The following is a 17,668-nucleotide window of genomic DNA, read 5'->3' as shown; positions in this document are numbered from 1 at the left end:
TTCAAATAGGGGGTCTTTGATTATTTATGAATAATATATAAAGTAAATGAAATACAAATACAAAAACATTTACTTAAATGATATTAGACATAACTAAGTGTCTATCTTGATTCCTAGTCTGGTTGTTTCGAGCCAAGTTTCCCTTAGTTTCGATGGACATATGTGTCGAAACCACTGAAATATGGTTGGAACCAGTCGAAACCATCGAAATCCGATCGAATCCAGGGGTTTTATAAAACCCCCCTTCAACTCGTCTCGAAAACTTGTGAAACCATCGAGTTTTTCTTCCATGTTCAAACCGGGTGGGAGTTGAGCAAAGAGGGGGTAGGGGTAGGGGCATGTGATTTGCAAAAAGGAGAAGGCGAGGGTGAGAGCAACGAGGTAGAAGGTAAGGAAGGGTAATTTAAGGATTTAAAATTAACAAAGGAGAAAGAGAGGTGGAAGTTTACTTTTCTATTGAAATCCGAAAAGAAATTTTGAATAAGGAAATTTGAGTAAATATAATAGGAAATTGATTATCAAACATGATTCACAATCGATTCCAAATAGATTTTAAACATTGGCCAAAACTAGGGGTGTCAATGGGTCGGTTCGGTCCGGTTTCAGTTTGGGTTTTTCGATTTTCGGTGTGGCTTTTAGAGAAACCGAGACTAATCCAATAAGAACTTTTCGATTTTGGCTTGGTTTCGATTTATGATAATGGGTTGATATTGGTTTGGATTCGGTTCAGTACCGGGTTTTTTTTAACAAGTTGGGTTTGGTTTGTGCCTATTTTCTTCTCTTTCTCTTTTCAACTACATAAAATATTTCATTGGCCCCACACTTAAAAAGGTGATCAATGGAATAAGCATTGTTATAAATTATTTTCCCTATTTTCATAACCTCATACTCATTGATTTATAACAATTTATCTTACAACCATAAATTTGCTCACTAATATTGAAATCAATTCAATGATTCATAACCTTATACTCATTATTTTCTTATCGCTTTCATTCGGTTTGGTTTGTTATCGATCGATCTGGTGCGGTCTGGTTTTCAACTTGTCCCGTCATACCCCAGTCCAAAATCAATCCAATAAGGATCGGTTCTGTTCGATCTCGGATATTTTTGGTTGATTTCGATTGGTCTTAACGGTTCGGACTAGGTTTTGACACCCTTAGCCGAAACAATTCCCGATCCGGATCCGATTCCGATTCCGATTCTTCAAACCTTGAATTGAACTATTACTCTCTTCAAATCACTAGAAAAATATGGTGGCTCCCGTTACTCGTTCGGTGTATTTCGTCACGTCGATACTTCCTTGTACTTTCTAGCGGCACCCAAACAGGGATCAAGGTTTAATTCGCTCCCTCTGTCAGTCGTTGCGGTTTAACGAGACACCAATTATTTCCACTAGGTGAAATTGATAGGCGACGAGACCCTGACGCCGTTTCCCTCATTTCCACCATTTTTGATTCCGAAGCCCGTGAAAGGGTGAGGCGAGTGACTCACGCACAAAAATTGCAGACAAGAACACAGACACTGACACCGACAGAGACATAGACACAAACACGCAAACTTCAGCATACAGAGGGAAGCAGAGACGTAAACCCTGAAAACCCTAACCCGAGCTCAATGGGTTCGAAGTTCGGCATGGCGGGTGGGATTCCAGAGCGTCGCGTTCGACCGATATGGGATGCCGTCGACTCTCGTCAGTTCAAAGCAGCTCTCAAACTTTCCACTGCTTTGCTTGCTAAGTACCCCAACTCTCCTTACGCTCTCGTAAGTCTTTCCCTCTCCCTACCTCTCACTCCTCTCTCTTTTCCTCCTCATTTCTAGTCTCTTTTATTGGTTAATCTTTGGAATTCACAAATCTGGATGATTTTCTGATTCATAGCATTTGAAGGGACAAATTTATCACCTTATCTGGAGCCATGTAATCCTTACACTAAAACATTGCGCTTTTGTCTAATACACGTTGCTTGTTCAAATGGCATGGAAAACAGAATGGGTTAATATCCTTTCGCCGGTTGCCATCCCTTGCAATTCTATAATACTGATTATGAAAGAGAACAAAGGAAAAAATTGCAATTTATTTTTTTGTTTTGTTTTGCAAGAGCTAGATGGTCAGACGTTTGGCTGTTGTAAACATTGCCATGATTTGAGAATGGTAAGCAGAGTTTTGAAATGCTTATCTGCAAAAGGATTTTCTTATGAAGGGTCAAATTATTGGAATGATATATTTTGATTGATATTGCTGACAATATTCTACAGTCCATATGATGTACTTTGATAAAGAACTCGTAGTATATGAAACGACTGACCAGTTTTATATGCTCTTACACTGTTGCAAACTTTAATCTGCCGGGAAATAAATTTATAGCCCCAGAATCAGACGTTTAGTTGGATCTATAGTAAGTCACAGTGCAAATCATGAAGTAATTTTACTCAAGTTATTATAAAGTGCAAGGAATAAATCTATTTGTAAAATTTTAAAAAGCATTCTAATGGTTTTCACCCATTTATCATCCATATCCATTATTTAAGTAGTTTCCATGTGGTACCTTTCACTTCGAAAACTTCGGAAAACTAGGAGATAATAGTGCATAATGCACCCAAAGCAAAAAAGGCACATGGGATGCTCTTTATCCAAGGTACAAAGTGCAATTTTAAAAAAATATAAAATTGAGTAAATGTTTTAGCTTTTTGTGTAGGATCATATAACATGCTAAGGACAATGAAAGGATAAAATTTTGTTAGTGCCGCAAGGGGCATTCTACAAGCCACACTTATTATGCCTAAAATACAATTTGCTTCTCATAAATATGGGAGATGCAATAGAATGTTTAACCCAACTTGCTTTCTCCTTAGTAACACAGAATTATGTGATAAGAAATAATCACGAGATTGGCTGTCGTCAGCATAGTTACATCTACGCCATCACCTTTAAAATCATGACTAAAATAAGCAATCAAGTCCTCTAGATTGAAGATTGGACTAGGTACATATGCACTTGGGCTGTTGTGTCACTTGTCCACCTTTATTTATGTTGTTTACATTCTTTCAAAAAAAAAACCCATTTATTATTTGGGACCCAAGGAAGCCCCTAAGATTATATTAATGATTGTGGAAAAACAATACAAGGGGGGACCTAACCCGCCTTACCCCAACCCAAGCGAATATAAACACTCTCTGACTCAAAACCTGAACCCTTACAATCAAAGCCAAAAGAAATTACAATCTAAACACAGGTAAACCTGCTTTGTCCTCCCGAGTGATACAACGAAGCTCTGAAGGGACCTCCTGCTCTGTATAGAAAATAGAGTTTTTGATTGTTTCACAGGCCAAATTAGCTAACCAATCCGCTGCTTGATTCTCTCCCTAAATGAGAAGGAGATACAAACTCGAAGAGAAGTGCAAAGGGATAGAACTTCCTGAAACCAATACCAGCAACTCCAAAGATTGCAAACCTTTTCAGAAACTAATTTCACAGTCATAGCCGAATCAGAGTTAATATGGAAATCTTACAAGCCCAAAGCAGCACACAATCTCAAACCATTTCTGAGTGCTCTTTATTTGTATGTGTGTACATGCAAATAAAATAGCACCAGGCTTTATTTTTTGTTAGGACATATTGGCAAGACTGCTTTTGTTTTTAGTGCTGTACTTTTTCGGAATCATCATTTGTTGATCTTGTACTCTCATGGTTCTTCAAGAGGAAACCTTGAAAATTAATGCTTTTATATTTTTCTTTTAGGCACTCAAGGCTCTTATTTTGGAGAGGATGGGAAAACCTGATGAAGCTTTATCTATCTGCTTAAATGCCAGAGAACAATTATATTCAGATGAAGCCGCGCCCATTGATGATCTCACACTCAGCACCATACAGATTGTTTTCCAACGTCTTGATCGCTGTTAGTATGCACTTCTATTCTGATATATGTATGAATGTATGTATGCATGTGTCAGTGTTTTTTATCTACGTTGGATCTTTGTTGCATGTAACAGTGGATCTGGCTACTAGTTGCTATGAGTATGCTTGTGGTAAGTTTCCAAACAACTTGGAACTGATGATGGGTCTTTTCAACTGCTATGTGCGTGAGTACTCATTTGTGAAGCAGCAGCAGGTGTGGTGTTGTCCGCAAACGCTTCTCTGTTTTTTTTTTTTTGGTTATTGTAATTGTAGTGTCAACTCCTATATTCTTTCAGGGTTAGGATTGGTTTCATATATGTTTTTTCCCCCTTGCAGACAGCCATCAAAATGTACAAGGTTGTTGGTGAAGAAAGGTTTTTGCTCTGGGCTGTTTGTAGCATACAGTTGCAGGTTTTTTCTTGTCCTTTTAATCTTCTTCTCTCTGAATGTGTATGGTCCGGGTGGATCCAGTAGTAGTCAAAACATCAGAGGGGGGAGGGGGGAGGGAGGGAAAACTCTCATATCTCCCAAGTGGTGGGCCCCCAATCAAGTTGTCTTCCTCTCCGAAAATCTACCTTCTTTACTAAATGGAGGGACTTTTAAAAATTTTCCTGTTTCTAATGGTGGAACTTTCTCTCTCTCTCTCTCTAATCAAACTAGACAGCTACGTACCAAGTCAAGTAGAGAGCCAAGCTACCTCCTTCCCACAAGCAAGTCGCTTACTAAACTAAATATGTTGATGTGTTCGCTTTTTACCCGAGCTTCTCATTCAGATGTAAATCTCACCAGTTGCAAGAAAAAAAAAACTTTTATGGTCTATAAGTCTGGAACTGAAACAGAACAGATCATCTTTTTCTTTACTAATGCCTTATAGGAAAACTCTCATATCTCTAGGTAGATTTCTTGGGGTCTAGGAGACTGTCGCCTTAGTGGTATCGAACCCGATTTGGCCCTTATTTATGCCAAACATCGTTTAAGTAAATGGTATAAAACCATTTAATTAAGATATTATTCATAAATAAGCAAATACCCCCTATTTGAATTCAATAAAAATAGTAAAAAGACCAAATTCCAAAAGGATAAAAAGTCAATCCCCTAGTTCAAGAACGAAAACTTGATTTTTAGCGGTAGGTGAAATTTTCAACTTTCGAATGCTGGGATTTTTTCTCAAATCTAAAAATTCCATAAACATTAATATGGTAAAACATTGCTAAAAACCAAAAGAGCGATAAAATATTCATTTGTTTTGATATAAAAAAAATATTTTCATTCAGAGCGATTTTGACAACATTCGCGCACACCAATAAGGTTTGACCAGAACATAACTCCTTCAATATAAATCAGATTTAAGCAATCTTGGATTTGTTGGAAAGTTGGTTTTGTGCTCTATCTAATACAAAAAGTCTAATGTAAAACTAAAATCATTTGACCTGTCAAACTTATTAGAGAACAAGAAATTGAATATTTTTCTAAATCGAGAGTAGTTTAATTACTTATAGATAAGATCATATTTTCTAAGAACAGTATAAACCAAATGTGAGACTAAGTATACTGGGACAATGACCAATTCCAAGAACAATATAAACCAAATGTATGTTTTGATTGTTTCAAACTTCCAATAGCTTCAGTTATGCTGTCTTCTAGTTCTGTGTTGATTTTTGATGACTTAATGTTGATTTTTTATGATTTGATGTGGCTTAATGTTTACTTTTGATGATATAAGATATATATATTGTAGCATACTAAATAATGTTAAAAGAGAGAGAAAATAAAAAATAACACTTGGGTGCCTCGTGGCCTAAGCACTTAGGCACCCCTCCACCACCTTGCCGCCTTGACATCTATGCTAGAAGCCTAGAACTACTTCCCACATAATTCAAAATGCCACTTAAACTTACCAGACTTGGCCTGCCATGGCCAGCCAACATAATTGATAATGAAATTACAAGAATACCCTAATTAATTGGTACCCACTTCCTACGTGATCCTATAATTTATGATGCTTCTATACTTCCTCGCTTGAATTCAATTCATTTTTTTGTGTTGATTGTGGATTCCTTTCACTAGATTCAGTCATATCAACTAGAAGAACCACTTGATTTGGTAGTAGAGTTATTACATCACCTATGGGTAGGGATAGAAGGTGTGTGGTCAGCTCAGATCACCTTTTGAAATGCAGATAAGGATCCTGTCACCGAGTAATAAGACTTGCTATCCCCAGGACTGGTTCCACTTGGGAAAGAACTTTCTCCCTTTTTATTTTTTATTTTTTTATATTTATGCAGAGAATTGCCACTCTTAATACTCCCACATCAATTTAGCTCACAATGCACAAGGATCTGATGTTACTTTTAACTACCTCCCTGCCCTTGTATAATCCTTCAAAGACCTCTGCATTTCTCTCCTTAAACAAGTTCCCGATTAACAAGCAAAGCAAAAGGAGAAACTGTAATGGGTTACTAAACTCGCAAACAGATTAGAGTTGTTAGAAACCAGAAAATCAGGATCACAGGTAAGTAGGGACGTAGACTACAATTAGGAAATGTGAATAACCTGAACAAAACCAATCTGATTGACCTGAAATTTTAACTGTAGATTCTGTTTAATAGGTGAGAGGGCCTGCAAAGCCTGGTTCAGTTCTGATGGCTGGATTATAAGTTATAGAGAAAACCTACTTCAACTTGAAAGCTTCAAAGTTGCAGAATCAAGGAAAGTGTCAGAAAATTGAAAAGAGAATTCAGTTGATGATTAAATCAAAGATATTTCAGTCAACTGAAATAAGATTTTGCAAAGTGAAAGAGATTTTGAAAATTGAGTAGAAGTTGACTTGAACTAGGGAACTAGAAGTCCATTAAAATTTATAGTTCTAATTTCTAAAACAGAAACTATAATCAAGGAATAAGTAGTCAAATCAATGGCAAGAGCAACAGGGTTTAATCAAGAATCAATTCAGCAACTTGAACTTGAATTTAAGCACAAACCTAAAATCCTGAAATTGAAACAGAACAGTAAATTGCAGGTTGAAAAGTGATTTTTTTTTTTTACTCCTAACATGACTGAAAATAGCGTAAACCAACTAATAATCAAACTAGCTATTTAATTAACCAATAAAAGACTTAAAACAATTCCTATCCTAGCCAGCACTCCAACTTCAACAAACTAATAATGTAAATCACTATTCCTAAGTCCTACCCTTATTTTAGGCCCATTAAAATGGCCTTTTTACATTGAAAACCAATTGGATGAAAGGCTCAACAGGTATAGATTCTAGCCAAGGCTTATTTCCTCTAAGATAAGTCCATTTTCTGATTTCTCTGCATCAAATTGTCATGCAATCTTTTCTTTCTTCCCCATACACTTGATATCCAGCACAAAATGAGTTTCTTCAATGTGCTTGGAATAATCAAAGTTACTGAAAGTGTTCAATTATCTATGCAATTGAGTCCATGTAAGCTGTTCAATGGATGACAAGTTGGTGGCATCCTCCTTTCTTTCCTTGCAATGAACAGAGATATAATGATATTATTTGACTGACGAAATGGTTAACTGTGAGAGTATTTTTTGTCCAGTGGCATTCGGAGTTAGATCGATGTCAATGCTGACTACTACGATACCTATCTCCTAACAATGGGGTTGTAATCCAATTCAATGTTGCTTTTAGTCTGTATCTCCATGAGTTTCCATATTATAACTTCTTTTTAATTGCCCCAGTATGTAATTTTGGAACCCTGTTGAGATTGGATTACTGTCATCATATTTTATTCACAAATGCTCGTACATCATTAATCGTATTTTCCCCATATCATTCTTCTTTTGTCATCAGCACTGACTCAGAGAATATAGAATAGTGCTACATGCAGAAACTTTCCTTCTTTTTATTTTTTTAATTAGTTTCTTTTGAACCTTATCTTATTGAAATAAGTATTTCTACTATTTTCTGATGTCTGAGAAGTCTTTAATTTTATTATTCTTAAATTCTGATTTTATTGCACCCATCCTTTGTCCCAGAAAGGAGGTGGACTATGTCCCTTCTATTCATTTAGACTGATTTTTCTTACAGAAGATATTTATACAATTGCATGTCCTATGTGGTTTGGAGCATCTTGTAGGTGTCTTGTGGGGATGGAGGAGAGAAGCTGTTAGTTTTAGCTGAAGGTCTGCTTAAGAAGCATGTTGCTTCTCATAGCTTGCATGAGCCAGAAGGTGGGCTCTATTTTCCACTTTCCTTTTTATCGTAATCAAATGGGTAGAAAATGTGTTGTTTCTTTGCCACAATTAATCATGGAACAGTTATTTGTGTGCAGCCCTTCTTGTTTATATTTCTATCTTGGAACAGCAAGCGAAGTATGGTGCTGCTATTGAAGTTCTCTCTGGGAAATTGGGATCTCTTATAGCAATTGAAGTTGATAGGCTCCGCATGCAGGTACTTTCTGAAGCATTTTTTTTCCTGAATTATTATTGTAGTAATATTTTGCTTGTTCCTCCTTGCCATTGCCAAAAAGATTTTTTGCCTCATGTTCTAAATTTCTGATTTTCCCCATTGCTGTAGGCAAAAACTTGAAGTTGCTTTATCTCCATGGATCTCTTTAATCATTAATCAAGTAGCCTTGTGGACAAAAAAATGAGTCAAAGTGCACTACCTTATGCATTTCACAACCGTTATGAGTTTCTACCTTTGAATGATGTGCCTGGATGCAAGAAAGTTGGCTAACTATCCAGTACTTTGCTCACAATTTGGGAATTGAGATAAAGATTCAAGATTTTGGTCGAAACCTAGACGGTTTCAGTTGTAAGTTTTGGTGAAGGGTTTCGAGGCCCAAATGGCCAAAGTTGGTCCTGAAATTTCTAGAAAACAATATTTTAAGCCCTCTAACATTGTGGAACCCTTGGATTTTAAAAATCACACCCAGAATGGTAGTTTGACTTCGAAGCCTAGTTTTGTAGTATACGTTGTACGGTGCTGTATTCTGTGTACGTTCTCTAATATGGCTATTCCACATAAAGTTTAGTAATAAAACACACTTAATTCAATCCAAACAACTTAATTATGCATAGGAATGAATAGACATAAAAATATAAACTATTTCATAAATCATACCTGATACATGGTTCATAACAGAGAGTCAAAGATATGGGAGTCAAGAATACAATCTGTTATTCCTGGGTTGACACTGTGGGGAGTGAATGAGGGTCAGAAAAATTTCTTCCAAAATTTCTTGCATCACTCCTTGCAACACTCCTTGCAACACTCCCTTAGTATTCTCGTCACTGCTGGCAAACACTCAGGTACACTGTCTCAACACAAACCTGATTGGTTGGGGCAATCCCAAGTTTACCAGTCCCACACATGTATGCTCAAAAGCAAACACAGTTTTGTGCACATCCACCCCTCTACCACAAAGTGGCTGGGTCTACCGGACTGTGCACACCCATCCTGCAAGCACACATAGAACTTTGCTTGTGAGTTTATCAAGTGGCCTAGGTGGGACTCTAGTTGTCTATTTATTTTTACTTATTTATCATCTTCATCCTCAAACATCCATCAACCATTACATCAGAATATTTTCAAGTAAGTCGTTCAAGCTATCCCTAATCTACCTCTGCATCCCTCCTTTCATTTACAGCCCCTTTTCTGTCCAGAAAACCTTCATCCTTAGCCCTCTTTCTTTAACCTCAAAAACCAGAGTCGATCTTGGCGTGGTAGCCTTTTAGGTCTGCACCATTAGGTGGTGTTGGGGTTTTTTTTTTTAAAACATTTTTTGTTTTAATAGGCTCAATTATAAAGCCCAAAAATTTTGTCCAAGGGAGGTATGCGAATTTAAGTCTTTTCCTAGTAGCGTTAGGAGTTTGAAAGTTTTAATTAGTCGTTTGGTCTTAGTTTCATTAAGATTTCTGAAGTTATAGCTAGTCTTTAATTCCTAGTCAGTTTAGGAGTCCAATTTTCAATGTTTTTAGTCTATGATTGGCGAAATAAGTAGTTGTTTGAGTTGTATTAGGATTGGTTAAGTTCTGGTCAAAGTAGCAGTTAGATTTTGAGAGTTCTATATAATCATATGTACCACCCTCTGGCTGTAGGAGATTGAAACTGGATTAGTTTGAGTTTTGGTTAAATAGATTGGATACTAGTTGATCAGCAAAGGCTGAGTTTCCTTCTCTCTCTACCTCTCTTTGTTGACTTCTGCAATAGATCTGATAATTCCTAATTTTCAGGTCTGTTATTCTTCTTATTTTCAAAGTCACCGTTCGCATTCCCATAACAGTGCTATTTTTTCTTCTTTCGTATTTTCTTTGACCTCTATGTATCCTATTCAACCCTACTATAACCGACCAACTTTCGTTGCCATTCAGCCTTGGAAAACCAAAGTCTCTGGCTGTGCAGCATCAGGTTGAGTTCTAGGAGCAAGAGCGATTTCATCACCTTGAAAATAGCTTTTCTTCAAAGCTGTCTTTGTTTCGTCATTAAGCTGGTGGTCAAATCCTGAGGTTGAGACTTGAGAGTGTGGGCCTCTCTCACCCCAATACTGCCATCTTAATTTTAGTTATCAAAAAGAAATAAAAATCTGTTTTTTGTAATCATTAAGCTGGTGGTAAAACAGTTTCTATGCAGAAAGTTCTCTTTGTGCAATTATATTTATTCAAATTCACCATACTTACCAGTGAACTGCGAATTCTCTTCGGAATTAGTTCTTTGTTTCCTATGAGTTAATGCAAAGGAAGTGATTCAAGTCTTTAATCTCCACAGTCCACACAACTTGTGCAAGCTTCATCCCAGCTAATTGGGGTTGTCAACACAAATCTTTTTTCTTCATTTCTGTAATTAAATCTATAGCACCTGTTAAACTATAAGAACTCATTTCCTTTCCCACCATTCCAGCTAGGTCATTTTTGGCCTCCGCTTGTCCTTTTTCCATTGTCAATGCACATGACACCACTCATTACTAGGTGCATTTTGGCCCTCATATTCCTACTGGTGCACTCCAAAATTACCTCAAGATCTCAAGATGTGTGCTAAAAGGTTAGTGCTGACTGCCAACCTGCCACATCTACCTTTCTCCTTGCTCGGGACTTGGGCTAGCAGCTCAAAGCAACAACTGTGTTACTGAAGACAATCTTTGTATCTACTGAACATAATTAGGGGCCCAGTATATGTGATGTAGGATAGGATCAATTAACACAGATGCAAGTCGTGGATGGATCAGCATACTCCGAAATGGAAGAAATAATAATCTAAGTGCAACTTTTTGGGGAAACTCAGAGTTCTACAAGGTTAGAACTGACTGACAACTATTGAAGCTCCTTCTTCAAAACAAGAAACGAGCTTCAAAATTCATAATTTTTTTATTATTGAAACTAGACATCCAGGCAAATAGAATATACCATAATTACTGGAAAATGATTTTCTTGGTAGGTCAATCTATTTAGACAACCTATTGTTGCAACTCTCATTTCTATAAAAACCACTTAACTTCACTTCATAACTTGTAAAATGTATCTCCTACTAGTCTAAAATTTTTAGGTTGAAACATTAGGTTTATAGTTCTACCATTCAACGGATTCCAGTTCAAATGGATAACCTGTGTTGGGTCTTAATGCCTCTAGAGCAAACTCTAATTCTGGGTGTGTTTCTGCAGTTGAATCAAAGCTCAAGCCATATTCATAGATCGAGAACTCGCGAGATCTCGCCGAGTTTCTCGGTTTTTGGAAAAGCCGAGACGAGACTCCCTGCAAGTCTCAAAAGTGCAATATCTCGGCGAAATCTCGGATCTCGGTTTCGACCCTTTTGTGAACCCACCTACCACTTAAATACCTTACCTAACTTGCCAAAACTCGACATATCTTGGCGAGATCTTGGATCTCGGGTCCAAAGCTCGGGTTGACCCTAAGTTGAGGCTTCGAGTTGGGAAAAAAAAATGCACCAACTCGGCGAGATCTCGTCACGACTCGTCTCGGTTTTTCCAAGAGCCGAGTTGGTAGCGAGACCCGAGTTTTAGTACCTTGGCCATATTTAACTTAATTTTTACTCTCAAGTCTTATGTAAAACACAAAACCACTAAATTTTGACACTCAGACTGTTACTTTATGATCCAATGTATCATTATCGATTAGTTAATATGTTGGTTAATTGTATTCTGTTCTTGGTTACTTATGTACCACGTCTGGTGCAGAACTGCTGTCAGCATCCAAATGGAAAATGTCCAATAGCTTTAGCAATAGCAGAAACTGGCAGAAAATAATAGCAATTAGGGCCAAGAAACACTTTATTGATTCAGTTGGGCAATTATATTCACCAATTGTTCTCTTGCAACTTATACAGACCTGAGCAAAACATTCTGAAGTAATCCTGTCATCCTTCTTCTTTCCCCTCCCAGCAGAGTAGATCTCTTGTTGTCTGGCTTCTCTGACTAGTTTATCCCTTTTTTTTTTGGGAAGAATAAAAATTGTATTACCAAAGCCCGAGGGGGGCGGTGGGAAAAAGGGGGGGAGGGGGAATATACAATAAGAATGGAAAAGGGGAGGGGGAGTGAAGCAAAACAAACCCCAAACCTAGTTAGGGGGGAATGGGGCTGTAAAATAGAAACATCTAAGCCCCAAGAAGTAACAATATGCCTATTCCTTGGGGAGTCGATAATGGACCTATGGGGGAGAAAATTGAGCTTCGAGGAGACATCAAAGAAGATGGCTTTCGAAATCATGTCGAAAGACCGAGAGTTGGAGGTCCATCTCCTAAGGTTCCTCTCCATTCAAATGTGATAAAGGGCGGCACCAAACACTAGCTTGCCAATAGTGTCGCAGATAGAGCATCCAGGGAAAGTCATGACCAGCCAGAGCCACTCTCTAGCAAAGGGGAGGGGTCTCTTGCAACGAGGCCAAATAAACGAAAGGGCTTTTTGCCAAATGGTAGAGGAAAGGGGCAAGCAAAGAAGAGGTGTCAATGTCTTCAGATCCGTTCCAACAGAAGATGCAAGAAGGGGGGACAGTAATTCTACGGTGGAGGAGGAAGTCTTGGGTGGGGAGGCAGAGACTAAGGGTTCTCCAGGCAATGAAACTATGGCGAGGGATGTGACCTTTGAACTAGACGAGTTTGTGCCAAAGGACGGTAGGGGCATGGGGTCTAACAAAGTTCCACGCTGATTTGAAGCTAAAAAGGCTGTTAGAAGAGGGAAGCCAAATAACCCTATCCGCGTGGGTTAGGGTGAAGGGGCGGAAAGGGGGGGGGGGAGGGAAGGCCAGATTTGGGAGAGGATGGGGATAGGGAGGAAGGGGGAAGACCAAGAACCTTGAGAGATAATGGAGAAAACTCAACAGCATACCATAATTTTAGAAATAAAAAAATATTGCTCAGTAGAAAATTAAAAGAACACCCAAACCGCTTAAGCTGCCTAATGTATTTAAAATTATGGACAACCCTAAGATAGCATATGATAGCAATTAACCCTTGTGGACCAGACAGGTCACTTTTTGAACTTCAGAGGTTATCAATCTCCCAACACAGGAAGCCAAATCTCAAGTTCTATTCACCAAAACAAAACAGCATGTATTACCTAGGCCAGATGATCTCCCCTCTCTCTCCCCCTCACCCCTCCGCCACCCCACAACCTCAGACCTACCATCCCCCTCTGCCTCCTTCTCCACAGATTACCCACCCTTCTTATTCGCCACCTCCTATTCAGGTTTCCAACCCTACACTACCCCCTAAAACTTGGTCCTCTCTCCTGTCCCCTTCCCCTTCATTTTGTCAAGCCATCGACAGTTGGCTCCTCCCAGGTTGCCCTCTGTCCCCAGGAACTTCTCTCTCTAGAAATTGAAAAATGGAAATCCTGTCTGGTCGGCCATTTTCTTGGCTCCAGACCCTCGTTCAATATTGTCAAATCTTCTATGACTAAACAAGGGAAAGCTCAAGGCTCTTTAGAAATGTACCTGCTCAACAACGGTGTATTCATCTTCAAGTTTTTTTGTGATGACACTAAGGCTCGTGCTCTTGAAGGTGCTCCCTGGCTTGTTGGCAACCGACCCATCTTCCTTCGGCCTTGGGACCTTTATCTCCATCTCCACAAGATCGACTTCAGCTCCATCCCTTTGTGGGTCACCTTTCCTGGGCTGCCGTTACATTATTAGAGTTCAGCTTGCCTCAGTATCATAGGCTCTGTTATCGGTTTTCCTCTCTACACTGATGTGCGCACAAAGAAAATGGATCGCCTTACCTGTGTGAGGATCTGCATCGACATCTCTGCTGATTCCCCACCCCCTCAGTCATCTCTGTCGTTGAAGATGATGGGTTGTCCTTTGAATAACCCATCCGTTATGACTGGCTTCCCCCTCACTGTATTTATTGCAAATTTTTTGGGCATAACTCTAGGACCTGCTTCGGCAAGATTCCCACAGTCTCCTCTCTGCCCACCAAGGCCCCTGAAGATTCAACTGCTGTTTCCCCCGATGATCTCTTGGTTCCTTATTCGAGCTCTGGTTTGGTGGAATGTTCCTAGGACCCCAGTTCCATTCGGTCTCCTCAGCTTCTGGGCGCTTTCCTTTATCCGACACTGACTCTTCCTCCTTCCTCCTCCAGAGATCCTAGCCGTGGCAGGAATCGATCTCGCCGCCATCCCCGACGTGTCCGAGAGCAGCCAGCCTCTAGCTCCCCACCTGGGAGAACCTGCCGTTCCTTCCCAATGTCACCTCTAGTTCTCTAGACAGGCTTGATTCGCGATGCCTTTGCTGCTGCTTATGCCTCTGCCGATGCCTCTCTGCTACCTCGTTCTCCTGGACCTTCTGTCCTACAGGGTAGCTCTGATACGAGGATGCTTGTTCAGCCTGGTTCGAACCTGTTACATCAGCATCCCTCTACGATGTTAGATACCTCGAGTGCCGCTCCTTCCATCCTGGCAAAGACTATCGTCTTATCCGCTGGTTGCAAGCTCAAACCATGAAGATCCCCCTGGTTTGCGAGTCACCTCCAGTGCCCCTGCACAGCTGGCTCCCCTGGTTTCACAAAGTGTGCCATTACGTAACAGACGTAGCCTTTCCTCTGAAGGCAACTCTTCCCCTGGCTCTAGTACCCACCATCAGTACCCTTTGCTTCCCAACCCATCATCCTTCCATCAACCTTTACCCCCTCTACTACCAACTCCTTCTCTGCCCCCCTTTTCACATGCCTTTTCTCCATCGAACCCTTCACCCTTTAACCCCAACTCCTCTAACCTTGGTCCAACCAACCCTAGACCATCTAACCCCGGTCATGTCCACCCTACTCATTCTAACCCGGGCCCCACCAACTCTCTTAACCTTATCTTCACTAACCCATTTATCCCCAAACCTGACCCCGTTAACAACCCCTTTGCCCCTGGCCTAACCCCAATCCTGGTCCCGATAACCCTTATCTCTCTAACCCTGTTAACCCAAACTCCTCGGTTACCAACTCACTCACCCCTGTTTCTCCCAGGCCTGTCCCTTTGAGCCTGGGGATTACCCCATTCCTCAAAAGCCAAGTCAAACCCTTTTTTGTCCAACGATCCCTTGTGGTCCCTACTCCTCCTTTGGCCATTCCTTCTCAGGCCCAGACCACCACCTGCTTCCCTTTGGCTGATCCTGCTGGTCTTAATGGGCCAGCTCCTTCTAGCCATTCGACCCATTGCTCTAACCCATCTGTCCTGGCTCACTCACATTTGGGCCTAACCTCCAACATTGGGTTCCCCCACTCTGTGCCTCAGTCTAATCTGCCCCCCATCCTTTCGAGTTTTTCGCCCCCCTTAACCCTAGCTCCCCTCCTTTTCGTAAGAATCGTCCCTACATTGTCTATTCCTTGGCCTGCCCGGAGAGGATTACGCCTCTAAGCTCGGAATCAGAGGTTATGCTCTCTGTTGTGAGCCAATGGATCCTGGATTGTTTGCTTCGCTTTGGTTGCTTTTAGTTCCACTGTCTCCCCTTTCTTTAGTGCGCTATTTTGTTGGGGATCTTCCCCTTTTTTTGTTTGCCCTTGCCTTGATTAGGCAAGGCTTTGTCTTTGGCTCGTGCTTGTATTTACCCCCCCTTTCTTCCCTTTGGTTAATGAATTTTTTATTCGTCTAAAAAAAAAAAAAAATTGTGGGCCAAGGCTGCACACTTAAAATCATTACATAGCTATTAATTCTCACTAGAATATTCCTGTGTAATGGTTTTCACGATGCCTTGAACATTGGATCCCTCTTATGTGTAGAGGATTCCATATGTACCGTTCAAAGTGTCATTTTAAAAGCTATTTGTTGGAAGCTTAGGATGTAGTATTCAATCTTTATTTCCTCTTCTCAGCACTTTCCAAAGTGCAATCAAGAACCAGTCTCTGAGTAATACGACTTAGAACCCTCTGATCTTTTTGTAGTTGCAGAAGAACTCTGGCTCTATTTTAATCCTCGTAACTTGGTATAGTTAGATGGCAATTATGCTTCTGCGTTGATATGTCTTTGCCACTAATGTGATTAGTGAAAGGAACAAACAACTTAGAATTACATACTAGCAAGACCGAGTACATGAATATAATAAAAAAACCATGGGGGATAAAATAAATTGTTTTTCCATACTGTCCTTGTGGGAAACCTTCCTCCCTTTTTTCTTGTAAAAATTAAAATTATGTATTATTGACAGATTTGCAAGCTTTGGTTGAAAATCTGGTCTTTGCACTTTCTTGTTTAATTGCACCATCAGTAGTAGATTATGATACTTCTTCACGATTCTAAGTTATCTGTTACCTCTGCGCTGTTTGACTTTAAGTTGACAGGGAAGACTTCTAGCTCGGGCGTGTGACTATGCTGCTGCTGCAGAGATCTTCCAGAAAGTTTTAGAATCATGGTATGATTATGGAAGCTTGTGTTTGAATGAGTAAATTTTTTTGCTTCAAAGCTGTGAATCTGCACTTCGTGATATTTTCTTCAATGTGTGGGCTGAAAGAGACTTAGAAGGAGGATGTGCTTTGGGGACAGTGGTTTATTTTATGATTATTATTTTTTTAAATCAAGAGATTTTAATAATCATTGTAATAAAAATGTCCCCTCATGCAGTTCAAGAGAGTACAATACAAAAAACCCAAGAATGACATTTGATTTCTGCAGTCTTTGGTTTCAACAGTGTACACACAGAGCCCATGTATATGCTGGTTGTTCACAGGACAGGCTCCGATATAAATAACAACATGGAAACCAATCTGTTTGGTTGAAACTTGATAGTGATTCATGTGATTTTCGTTATGCTTCCATTCAAATTCTTAAAGACATCAGAAGTTTATCTTACCCATATGCCATATCTTGAAGATAGAAATGGCAAAGATTTCTTGGGAACTTTATTATCTTTTTCTCAAAAGAAGGGGGGGGGGGGGAAGAAGAAAAAAAGGTGTCCTGTTAATTTTATTCTTGTTGTGTTTGTTCTTTTAGCTGACCCCATTTAGTGGGGACAAGGCTGAGTTGTTGTTGTGTTTGTTCTTTTGTTGTTGTTTTATTAGGAGTGGACCTTGCATTATTTTTTTTTTCATTTTATTATTCCATTATTAATGCTCCTTTTATCTGTTGGAAAGAAAGAGAAGAATGAACAAAATTATTTAAAGTTTCGATTTTGGCTGAGTAGCATTTCTGTTCTTGAATGCTGGTGAGTTCATTCTTCTTATCTTCTCATTCTCATGAGTTTAGCCAACCCTTAACAAGTGCTGACTACATTGTCCATTTGATATTTTTTTCAAATTGGTTTACTGGTACTGGTGGAATGATGAAGAAACTAGTTGCTAGAGCATGAATTTATGATTTGGGAGATCCA

General features: G+C 39.6%; 1 protein-coding gene across 3 annotated transcripts in view; it reads left to right on the top strand.

Moving 5' to 3' along the window:
• Window positions 1–1,424: 1,424 nt before the first annotated feature.
• Window positions 1,425–17,668, top strand: part of LOC122651981 (N-terminal acetyltransferase B complex auxiliary subunit NAA25) — a 66,108-nt gene continuing 49,864 nt past the window's right edge. For 2 of the 3 annotated variants that reach the window (XM_043845590.1, XM_043845589.1), the window contains exons 1-7: window positions 1,426–1,764; window positions 3,740–3,896; window positions 3,991–4,109; window positions 4,232–4,306; window positions 8,005–8,098; window positions 8,200–8,318; window positions 16,644–16,714. In XM_043845590.1, coding sequence (XP_043701525.1) covers window positions 1,618–1,764; window positions 3,740–3,896; window positions 3,991–4,109; window positions 4,232–4,306; window positions 8,005–8,098; window positions 8,200–8,318; window positions 16,644–16,714 — 782 coding nt within the window. In that variant the 5' untranslated portion in view covers window positions 1,426–1,617. Of the gene's footprint in view, window positions 1,765–3,739; window positions 3,897–3,990; window positions 4,110–4,231; window positions 4,307–8,004; window positions 8,099–8,199; window positions 8,319–16,643; window positions 16,715–17,668 lie in introns of all 3 variants that reach the window. The other variant, XM_043845591.1, reaches the window with a different exon arrangement.

Source organism: Telopea speciosissima, chromosome 2, assembly GCF_018873765.1.
Source record: "Telopea speciosissima isolate NSW1024214 ecotype Mountain lineage chromosome 2, Tspe_v1, whole genome shotgun sequence".
Classification (NCBI taxonomy): Eukaryota; Viridiplantae; Streptophyta; class Magnoliopsida; order Proteales; family Proteaceae; genus Telopea; species Telopea speciosissima.
This window is presented reverse-complemented; position numbering and strand designations above follow the sequence as displayed.